The 12,068-nt window shown below is 42.1% G+C and overlaps 1 protein-coding gene across 1 annotated transcript; it reads right to left on the bottom strand.

Annotated features, from left to right (window-relative positions):
• Positions 1 to 380: 380 nt before the first annotated feature.
• On the bottom strand, positions 381 to 12,068 carry nr5a1a (nuclear receptor subfamily 5, group A, member 1a). Its single transcript, XM_027024164.2, has 8 exons — positions 12,011 to 12,068; positions 11,454 to 11,578; positions 11,008 to 11,149; positions 9,675 to 10,159; positions 9,319 to 9,477; positions 3,890 to 4,009; positions 3,011 to 3,158; positions 381 to 2,089 (listed from the first exon to the last, which is right to left on the bottom strand). The coding sequence occupies exons 2-8, from the start codon at positions 11,553 to 11,555 to the stop codon at positions 1,833 to 1,835; spliced, it is 1,413 nt and encodes a 470-aa protein (XP_026879965.1). The 5' UTR covers positions 11,556 to 11,578; positions 12,011 to 12,068; the 3' UTR covers positions 381 to 1,832.

Raw genomic sequence — 12,068 nt, forward strand, 5'->3', positions numbered from 1 at the left:
TAACATCATCAAAAATCATTTCTTCTGCTGTATGAGGTCCAGTTGAAGCCTCTTGTTTCCCTAAAAGCAGGACTAAAAGGGGAGAGCGACAGCCAATCGAAATGGCTCCCGGAAGCACGCTGTCTTTGTGAGCTCACAAAAGGATGGCAACATGTGTGAATGTTTTCTGACCTTCCCATAGGCCTCCTTTGGAGCCACCGTGGAGAGTCTCTTAGTGAGAGACTGGAGGACATACCTCTCTCCACAGCACTCGAACACACACATCCATTCAGGGTCAGATTGCTTTTTTAGTTCCCCCCACACACACACACGCTGCACCCCACTCCTGTTTCACTGCCGTCCGGTCAGCAACGCGTGCTTTGCAAACAGTACACTCCATATATTATTTGATTTATTTATTTCACATTTTGATAAGAAATAAAGCACTTTGCAGTCAGATCATGTGGACAAGCACAAAGATTTACGTAAATGAAATATCTCCGTATTATAAGGTATTACCTCTGCATTTGAAATATTTAAATAAATACTATTTCTGTATTCAGTATATTCATTGTAGGCTGACCTTTAAACAGTTTTGGATAACCATTGTCTAAATAATGCTGATGTGGACTGAAAGTATAAAGAACAGAACAGCCACAGTTGCAGTCTTCCATAGAAAAGCACTAGCAGATTTAAGAAAATATCACTGAGTTTTTGGCACAGTACGACATATAAATACACAAATGTTAGTCTAAAATCCACTTGAATTAAGGTCCCAGTCAGGATGTATTTATAGAATCCCATATAAAGGTTTCATAAGGTATGCAAATCTTTAGATAAATGAATTACATGGAATTGAGAAGAAAAAAGGAATCAACACTTGTATAAATACAGGGTTGTTATACCTATGGCAACTCAAACAGGCCAAAAAACATTCTCAGGCCATGCTGATTGGGCTATAAATATTTGGAGTTTGGTATCTGTCACTCTTTTAAAAGCATAAATAATAAAATAAATTGCAGGTGGTCCACAAATGATCAGTGAGCAGACAACAAAGGCGTCATATCTGGAAGAGAGCAGATCTCAGTCAAGAACTAAAAGAAAAACCCCCCCATATCCACGCTGGTAAATCATCTGAAAAACAATGACTATTTGGGGTCTGGTCATTATATTTTTATTTTATGCCCAAATTACACAAGGTGTCCCTCATCTCATGGGAACCTCGGTTATATTGGCATTTTTTTAAGCAGATGTTTTGTCCCTGTGGCTGGGAAACCTCTGTGCTATGTTAGCAACACGAGAACTGCAAAACTCCCAGCTGCGAGTTTCAAATGGGGAAACCTTCACTGGGAAGGAGGACAGCTGATGCTCGTCAATGGGAATGAGTGAATAGTGAAAAGCACAGCATATGGATAGTGAGAAAATCCCAGTCCAAACCTTCCTGAATCAATCACAACTCGTTATGCCTGCTATTCTCATTGTTTTGGCCTCCTTAAGTATAACTTAGATAATACAAAACTGGTAAAAATAAAAGATTAACATCAGACAAACTGAATCCAGAATTAAGCTCTGACGCGAAAAATGTTCGAAACAAAAGTGTTTTGTGTTACAGCAATGTCACTGTGATTCAACAATACCATAAAAAGGACCCACAGTGGCTAATATGATTTTGCCTTCGTCGTCGTCCAAACCCAAAGTAAAGACTGTGCCACGTACAATGCACGAATGACGTCAGATACGGCATTAATAGCACTTCGAAATACTCCGTAGTGTTCCGTGTGCTCAGCTCACACTAGTGCTTGCTGCTCGGGTGAAAATAGCCCCCAACACCACCAACCTCCCACACACCTGGCTCACATGACTACGGCTCTCTTGGCATGTAGCATCTCTATGAGCAGGTTGTTGCAGGGCACGTCGCCGTTCAGGTGCTTGTAACTCAGGTAGTCTTCGGCCTGCGCGCTGAGGGCTCGCACCTCGGGCAGACGCAACAGCAGCTGGCTGAACCTGTCCAGGTGTTGCGGGTAGACACTCAGGGTGTACTCTAGCAGCACACCGTTCACCTGCTCCTGCACGCTCTCCACCAACGCCTGGTTCTCCAGCAGCTTCACGCCTGCATGGGGGGGGTTGGGGGGTTGGGATGGGTGTCGCATGGCCATTAGGCATCTGTCACATTCTTGCCATGTTTTTGTTTTTTTGTTTTTTTTGTGTTTATGCAGATCAGTTTATTTATTTGTATGGATGAATGTGCATGTGCTGTGTGATTGGGTGTGTGTGTGGGTGGGTGGGTGTATGTCTGTATTATATATGTTAGTCTTTGGGATTGAATGGATGAATACTGCACATGCGTCACTCTGTGCGTGTGTTTGTGTGTGTGTGCGTGTGTGTGTGTGCGTGTGTGTGTCAGAGAGAGTGCTTGCCATGTGTAACAATAGCCTGAATGGACCATCTTCAGAGTGTTTGCTGGGTCTCATCAGAAAAGCCTTTCACACTCTAATTAAAATGTTGAATAACTTTTAAATAGATTTGAAGGACACAAATTACCCAATAAACCTGTTTCCATTTCGAGATGGAGAGAGAAAGGTTGAATGTCACATAGAGTAGAAATGGAAAATGCTTTTGAATTCAAACATTCTTTTTTTTTCCTGCATGCTTTGTAATTGCCTCAGAATTTTCTGGAAAAAGAGGTCTTGTTTCGATACTCTCTGGCTACCACAACACTGTCTGATTCATTTAAAGAAATATTCACTACTATTCAAATATTTTTTTCATATTACCCTTTGAATAAATTCAAATGCAATTATGGAGGTTTATTTGGGGGGGAAAAACATGTATGCATGCACCAGTCTGTATGCTAATAGAAGAATGTATGCCATTACACTGAGAATCTTTTTTCTCTCTCTTTCACGGCTAGCAGTTGTTGTTTTTTTTTTCTTGTTTTTTTTCCCGCTGGCACAAAACCCGAAAGTATTTTTTCGGTTGGCTCGTGACATCCGGTTTCCAGGTTGTGCGCAGCGGCGTGAGCAACACTCACTAGGGTTGAAAAGGACGAGGAACTTGAGGCAGGCCATCTCTCTACGGTCCACTTGGAACAGCTGCAGACGACACGCCAGCTCCTGGGCCCTCTGCACGAGGCTGGAGAAGGTCGGCCCCGCCTCTGCCACCACGTCCGCCAGCTCCATCTGCAACACACCCGCACACTGAGTGGGAACGCGTCTGGCCACAGCCGTCTCTCCGTGATATGACGTTAGGCTCCGCGGTCTCCTCAGCTCACCTACAAACAGCTACAGGGGACGGTGGGACGGAAGGGCAGAGTCCCATTAGGAACGGCAATCGAGAAGGGTGGTGTAACAGGGAAGCCTCCCTATCATGGGGAGATTGTGTGTTTGATTCCCGATGATGCTACAGCCATCTGTGGCCATCTGAGAGAAGGTTGGCTCTCGGGGAGGTTTAGCTGATTACCGTGACACTGACCAATCGTGGGTGTCTGTGAGTTCATGCATCAGAGCATGCAGATCTTGGAATGTGTTACACCGCCCCCTGATGGTGCGTGAGCTGCAGCTTGAAAAGGTGATTGGCTGCATGTGCCTCGAAGGAAGAACATGACAGCCCTCGCCTTCCCTGGTTGGTACCAGAGGCGTGACCTGGCGGGTGGGGATTGGCTACGGCTAAAATATGGAGAAAAACTGGGGGGAAATCTGAAAAAAAGGAATGCCGATGAACTTCATTTATGCTCCCACTATGATCACATTTCAACAGGGACCTTTCAAATTCTACATTTTCTTTTAACTGAGTTTCATACTAGAGGAAGCACACACACACGCACACAGTTCATGGATTAAAGTAACAATTAATTCCTCTGTCTAGCTTAACTACTCCATTTAAAGAATGAGTGCAGTAATTTAAAGTTTACCTCTTGCCCAGTGATGAGTAGCACAGTACTCTCTCTCCCATGATGCACCTGTCTACAGATGTGATCAAGAAGCAGGAGTTCACTCCAGCAGTTATGCAGCAGTCGCATCTGATCTCCCACCTGTGTGAAACCGTGGGTAATGTAGTCTTAATAAATTGTTGTTACGATGTTACTACAATTGTATGACCCTCAGAGTAGCCACAAATGATATTCTGAGTATGAGTTGGTGCGTTGCTACTATAAACAGCACTTATAATCATTACACTTGCTGAAGCTTAAACTATCTGTTAATAATGGCAATTTTGTCTGGTAATGATGCTAACAACCAGGTTAATCATTGATTGAGTTAAAATTGCTTCAAACCACAGCACTAAAAATCATGTTAAAATTGCATTAAAATATGGGCGAAATGTGCTGTGTTGTGGTGGGGTAATATTATGCAATATTAGGTTACCTAATATTGCATAATACTACCTAATACTGCCTAATAATACCTAATACTACATAATACTACTTAATACTGTGTAATATTTCACTGGTGTGCCTCTACTGGTGCTCTACATTTCTGATACGACTGATAAATTATCAGGTTTGAGCCAGGCACAGTACTTTTGGTATTTATTCTGTATTTATCAGCTACGCTTCACACAAAAGTAAATGCAATTAAAACATTATATGAACACAATAGAAACCTTATAAAAATGTAGGGAAAAAATATAGATATAAATCTAATATAAATCTACCACAAACCTATCTCATGGTTCGTCATATAAACAAGCAGAGGTCATAAAAAGGTCATTGTGTGGTGGTGTTACCTTTCTGGCACAAGTCTGTATTTATGACCACCAGACAATGACCTCCTGACCACACACCACTTTATCACTCTTTATTTCTTTCTCCTTTATCCCTCTCCTTCTCAGGTTTTATGTTCTCTACCTCGATTTCGCGACAGTACATTTACTGTCTTATGTCCTATTGCTCTCGCTCTCTCTCTCTCTCTCTCTGTGTACATTCCAATCACCCTAGTTGCTCCCTGTGAAGTGGACTGCACAAGGAATTCTGCCATTTTAAGGGAGATTCCAAACCACAGGGAGTAAAAACACTCAGTTCGAAGGGAACTTCAAACGGCGCAGGGAGTAGTGAATAACAGTTTATCACTATTCAGGAAGTTGACATGAAAGTTTACCCATCAGTCATTGCATGTCTTGTTAAGACATTCTGGCCATCTGATCCTGCTGGCTGGCAGATTATCGGAGAGCAGCAGATAATCAGGAATATGTCAGAGTTCACATATGTGTGAGTCTTTTTAATATTGAATAAATATTTGTTGAACAATATCAATGATGTGGAAGGAAAGTTGCCAAATCAGCCAGAAAACAAAATAATTTGTTAAGTTTTACCTAGTTAGCAATAGATAATATTGGTTATTCTGAGGTAAATATTGACTATAGAAAGCTGTTTAGTCAACATCAAATATATTCAAGGGCACTGCTGAGGGGCCCTGTGGATTGACATGCAGCTCCTGTCTGGCGGGCCTTCTCACCTGCCTACTGATGCTGATCTGTGTTCGGAAGACCGAGCAAAACAGCAAATGGTGGTCGAACAGAACCAAAGCTGTCAGACACGTATATGAGCTACAGCAATGTGGACTAAATGAACATATCCAGAGACACATGTATGACCTGTATGAGTCTTATATCTGACCTGTACAGGACTCATTGGACCTCACATACACAACATGACACAAATCTTGACTCATTTCGTGTGTGTGTGTGTGTGTGTGTGTGTGAAAGTGTGTGTGTGTAAGTGTGTGTGTGAGAATGTGTGTTTGGTCCTAATCTTGATGTAAAAACAAAAATCACAATTTAACATCCAAAGATTTTTGTTGTTTGGAAATATATTAATACAAATCACTACAGGAAAACTACATGTACTCTACATTGCACCCTATACTACAAGGCACTACAGGTAGACTAAGGGTGCACTACAGGTACATTACAGGGCACTACAGGTATAATACAAGACACTACAGGTACATTACAGGGAACTACAGGTATAATACATGTACACTACAGGGCACTACAAGTACACTACCGGACACTACTGGTACATTACAGGGCATTACAGGTACATTACAGGGCACTACAGGTACACTACAGGGCACTACAGGTACATTACAGGGCACTACAGGTATAGTACGTGTACACTACAGGGCACTAGAGGTACATTACAGGGCATTACAGGTACACTACAGAGCGTTACAGGTACATTACAGGGCACTACATCTACATTACATTGCACTACAGGTACACTACAGGGCACTACAGGTACATTACAGGGCATTAAAGGTACACTACATCTACATTACAGGGCACTACAGGTACACTACCGGGCACTGCAGGTACATTACAGGTACATTACAGGGCACTACAGGTACATTACATGTACATTACAGGTACATTACAGGTACACTACATGTACACTACAGAGCACTACATGTACATTACAGGGCACTAAAGGTACATTGCATGTACACTACAGTGCAGTACAGGTACATTACAGGGCACTACAGGTATACTACATGTACACTACAGGGCACTACAGGTGCACTTCAGAACACTACAGGTACTTTACAGGGCACTACAAGGCACCACATGTACAGTATAGCGCAATACAGGTAGACTAAGGGTACACTACAGGTATACACCCTTAAACTGGTGGTTTAGTAATCCAACTGCAGTCTATAGTGATAGTGAGTGCTAAGTTCAAAAACACTTCAGTGGAAGAGACTCTACCTTTGATTTTCACTCTGTAACTATCTCACATATGAGCACACACACACACACACACACAGATTAAATGCACAATCAGGCAATCATCCCCAACTCTTTTTGTAGGTGCCTTGAGCAAGCTTTCGGCCATTTGGAACAATGCTTGCTGAAGATCCGGAGGAGCGGCAGACCTGAATTCCTGAGCTATCTGCAGTGTGGAATGTAATTAAACAGGAGAGAAAGAGCTGTGTGTGTGTGTGTGTGTGTGTGTGTGTGTGTGTGTGTGTGTGTGTGTGTGTGTGTGTGTGTGTGTGTGTGTGCATATGTGTGTGCTTGCGTGTGTGTGTGTGTGTGTGTGTGTGTGTGTGTGTGTGTGTGTGTGTGTGTGCATGTGTATTTTTGGGGGCAGCGTGTGTGTCTGTGTGTGTGTGTGTGTTTGGGGGAGTGTGTGGGTGTGTGTGTGCATACATGTTTGTCCGCAAGAGTCAGCCTCTACCACATTCGCTCACTTTGGAATACTTTCTTACTCTATGTGCCTTGCAATCGAATAGTTACCATGGCTACATCCAAGAGGCTGAGCAAAATCTCTAATATTGATTTAAAAATACTGGAAATAGACAATACCTAACGTTTCTTTTTTCTTTTACAATTTTAAAAAATCTTTCCATACATGAGAAATCTAACTGTAAAATCTGTTTTGTTTTCTAACATTCTAGCCTAAATGGAGTCTTCCTTTCTTTAAAGAGCAGTACATAAGATGCCACAACGCTGCTACACATGATAAAGAAACCTAACTGCAAGAATCCAGAGGCTCCCAAAGACAAGCCCTGCAAACGTGTTTGTATCAGTCTGTTCTACATAATGTATAACTTTTGTTATCACAGAAACAACAAATCTATTGTGCTCTGCCTGACTCCCTGTGCAGACCTGTAACTGAGTTTCTAGTTAAGGGGCTCAGACAGCGCAGCGTCTGAAGCAAGGCCCAGGGAGAAGCTTCGGCAGGCCAACCGCCGTCCTGCACTGCCACGGCACATTTCACAGACGTGTGGCCAAAAACTCCGTCGGCCGGGTGGCTGGGAAGTTTGTTTTCCTCCCTTCACTGTCTAACATGCTGGATGGAGATGTGATCAGAATCTGCTACAACATCGCTCACTCCGCTTCTGCCACCTCAACTCTCACCACTACCTTTCGTGCAATCAACGTCTGCCACATTAACACTGCTCACTACCGTTCGTGCACTCCTAATCTGCTACATTAACTCTCACCACTACCTTTCGTGCAATCAATGTCTGCCACATTAACTCTCAACACTACCTTTCAAGTCGTTTGGGTCAGTAGTTACACGCGAACATTCAGTAATCAGCTGTCACGTTTAACCATATTTTTGCAGTAGCACAGTCAACACCAGCTTCATATCTAAATGTCTCCGTGTTCCCTTCACCCTATCGGCTGGATAATGCATTATCTGGCAACATGTTAGCCTGATTTCTGCATAACAAGCGGATCCAGGCAAGACAAAGCCCAGTGAAGAGGAATATTGAGCACTGTCTCTTAGAACGCAGGCAGGGACTCATGCATTGGGTTTTATGGGCTGTCAACATATACCACATATGTGTTGTATCTTTAATTTATTATTTTACTTACTTCATTATTTACTTTACTTCTCATTAATAAAAATGTCTGTAAATGTGATCAGTTTTCAACTGTCTCTGGGCAGGAATGAGACACGCAGGAGCACTGACCAAGATTTAAACTTTTACATAAAACCTAAGTATATATATATATATATATATATATATATATATATATATATATATATATATATATATATATATATATATATATATATATATATATATATCTCTGACACAAGTGATACATATAATGACAAAAAACAAGATAGCATGAGGCCAGCTACTAGAACTATTTATAGATTATGATCATTCTTTAATTAAATAATCACAGTGCAGTGTGTTCATTCCATGCAGGAGCTACTCTTAGTGAGAAAGTAGACTGTCCAATGTATGTCGGTCTCACAGGTGGAACGACATCTCCTCCAGAGCTACTGAATCTACTGTCAGTGGTTTTCTTCATAATGAAATCGTGAGGGGATGCAAGATTTTGTTTACTTAAATGTAATTTTCAAAGTCTAAACTAAGCCTAACCCTAAAATAAGCCTAAACCTAACCCTAAACTAAGCCAAACCCTGAACTAAGCCTAACCCTAAACTAAGCTAAACCCTAAACTAAGCTATACCCTAAACTAAGCCTTACCCTAAACTAAGTCAAACCCTAAACTAAGCCAAACTCTAAACAAAAAGAAAAGTAACCAACGTGTTTTAAACCTAAAATGAAAAGCTGAATAAAAACACAACTTCTTTTCCTGAGAATTTAGGAAAATATACACAAACTCACGCATGCACGCACACACACACACAGACACACACACACACACACACACACACACACACACACTGTACATAGATTACTTAGTTCTATTAAATGATGCTGAAGTCCCTAACTGTGCCTTCATGTTAAAGTACAAGTACTAGATCTATAGCGCAGGTCCAAACTACAAATTCAGCCGTATTTCATATGTGAATAAACCCGTATAGTCATTCAAATACAAATGCACCTTGAGCTTATTATAGCAGCATACCTTCAGCTCTTTGAAGAAGATGCAACTTCTTGCCCATTCAACAATGGAAAACAATGTCTGGTCTGCCATGATGCACAGCAAGTTGAAGGGGCGGGACTTGTCCATCTTGCCCCGCCCACTCTGCTCCTGCTGCAGGTAGGCACAGATTTTCCCTCTCACCTGAGAGAGCCAAGTGTGGCAAAAGACCATAATGTCATATGGCAAACTGCACAGAGAAATTGGAGACAAATAATTGGAAAGCCTCTGAAAGGTGAAAATCATCTTAACTTGTGGTTTGAAATTGTGTCTAATGGTTTAAGTGCCCTTGGTGGTAGTGCCATTTCTCTCCGTGGACGGAGAACGAGACCGTGCAGTACCTGCTCTTCATCAGGCTCACAGCTCAGCAGCTCCAGCACGAGAGAAGGCACCGTCGGGTTCAGGGGGCTGGTCTGTGGTGAAGCAGGCAGGCACCCCTCGGGGTAGGGGTACCCCAAAGACGAGTCAGGGGAACAGGAATACGGGTCCGGGTGCTCCGCCTTAATGGAGCGACTGGCCAGGGCTGGGGTGGAGTACTGGTACTGAGCTGGGAAGGAGCCGTAGCTCTGCAGGGCCACTCCTAGGGATGGGGGGCAGATAGGGGGGCAGTCGTAGTCCGGAGGAGCGAGTGAGGGGGGAAGGAGGCCAGGGAGAGATCCCGGGAAGGGGTACTCCGTCTGGGTGGAGGGCACGAGAGGTGGGTTGGACTCCATCTTAAAGGCATTCGCTCGGATTAAAGCTCTTTTCTGCTGCTTTAGAGCTCGGTCCCGTTTGTACATGGGACCGAACTTATTCCTGCCCCCGCGCATGCGGTCAGCGCGAACCGCTGAGAGAGAGAGAGAGAGAGAGAGAGAGGGGGGGGGGGGAGTTATTTTGCGTCTATGGATTGCATTATGATAAACTGAACTCGAGAGGAAATTAAATTAGGCTAGGTTTATTTGTTTAATATAAAACTCCTACCAACGTAAATTTCACTATGGTAATTCACACGTGTGACGAGAAAGCCAAGTTTAGGCATATTTTAACTTCAAGAAGACCAAGCAAAACAGCAGACGACCATTTCCCTTCATATGGACATTTTCCACGTTTGATTTTGTAAACACTCAGACGAAGCCCTGCATGAAGCTACGGGAGTCTTATCAGCGCCTCAGGAATGTGTCACACGCTCGCGGAAACAGGTGCTTCTTTGCACGGCGGCCTGGGAATCTCGTGCGCCGAACACACTAATACTGGGTGATGCTGAACATCATGTGCAGGCTCATACATCGAAAATCGGTAAAGGACATTCAAACACCAGGCCTACTGTACACACCACAAAGCGCGAATACAGAAAATATAACAGGCACATGTATTAGTATGAATATATAATTAAAATATAGTATTATAGTAAATATATTTATGAACGTTTTACGCTTTACATCTGGCATGTCAAAACATGTCCCACCAAAATTCTTCGCTACGATTTGTAACCCTTTTGTTTTAGAATTTCAATTTCGTTTCAGTTGCTTCTGCGCAGGAATTTTGCGGTAACAAAGCAGAATTATTTAAGTTGATTTGTGGCAATAACATTTGATATTTTGACATTTACCCCAATTTATATTGGGACTGGGGGTTGGGTGAGGATGCCTGTATGCTTATATATTTGTGCTATTTTATGTAAAATATATATCATACCTTCTAATCTCATTCCGACGCTGAGGCATTTTTGAAAGCGGCAGAAAGGACACCGTTTCCGCTGTGTCTTGTCTATCCCACAGTCCTGATTCTGGCTGCAGGTGTATCTTTTATTATTTTGAACCGTTCTCTTAAAAAATCCCTGAAAGGATTAGATTTGAGGTCAGCTTTGGCCAAAGAAAATCGTCTTGGTAACCAAAATAGTCACAAAAGTGCATTAGCTTTGACACAATAAAGCTAGTCAAAATGTTCAAATAATCATGGTTTGAAAAGAATATTTTGAATCAAGCAACCTAATGACCAGGTTACATGAACAAATAAAAGAGTGGTTATCCGAATATGGCAATATTAGGTCTTGTTATCATTTAACTGAGACAATTTAAATTTTCATATAAACAAATAAGAATGACATATTATCACGGCAAATGAATAGATACACGGCATACTTTGCAGCTCTCACAGGTAAGAAGCCCATAATGGTAGCCGGAAACCTTATCCCCACAGACAGGACACAGTTCCTCTAAGTCGTCCTCGTTTGTGAAGTCCATCCCCTTGACCCGCTCTTCCGAGACTGCGGAGGCAAATAGATGATATCAGACTTAATATTTCTATTTTATTTTTGTCTTTAAATCTGTTGGTGTGTTTTAGAGTGTTTTAAAGATAATCGTAAATGTGAGGCAATTGAGAAAATTACTCAAACCCGTATATGACCAAAACGATAAGGCCCTTAACGTCCAGCTCGAGATAAAGACGCTTTTCCACTAGGGGCTTGCCGTAAAAAAACTAATGTAGTGATGGGCTAGGCAGGGACCTTAACCAGTTCAACTTAAAATACAGTATACATCACTTACAATATAGTATACATCACTATAATTAAACACGCCAACAGAAGAAGAATATAGGCCTAACTGTGTAAAACATTTCTTGTCTGACTATAGGCATAACTGTCTAAACCAACTCAAGTCATCACTTTAAATGTAAAATACAAATCGTTCGTATTTACCTTTGATTTTTCCTGAATAACTCCACGTTAAGGGCTAACAGCAATAGTCCAAAAGGTG

Source organism: Electrophorus electricus, chromosome 18 (assembly GCF_013358815.1).
Source record: "Electrophorus electricus isolate fEleEle1 chromosome 18, fEleEle1.pri, whole genome shotgun sequence".
Classification (NCBI taxonomy): Eukaryota; Metazoa; Chordata; class Actinopteri; order Gymnotiformes; family Gymnotidae; genus Electrophorus; species Electrophorus electricus.

Bases quoted from the DNA above. Each gene is read 5' to 3' on its own strand.
- nr5a1a (XM_027024164.2), bottom strand. From the start codon at position 11,555: ATGGACTTCACAAACGAGGACGACTTAGAGGAACTGTGTCCTGTCTGT. The intron at 10,160-11,007 runs GTATGATATATA...TCTCTCTCTCAG, and splicing joins CGTCGGAATGAGATTAGAAG to CGGTTCGCGCTGACCGCATG. The intron at 2,090-3,010 runs GTGAGTGTTGCT...CCCCCCATGCAG, and splicing joins CCTCGTCCTTTTCAACCCTA to GCGTGAAGCTGCTGGAGAAC.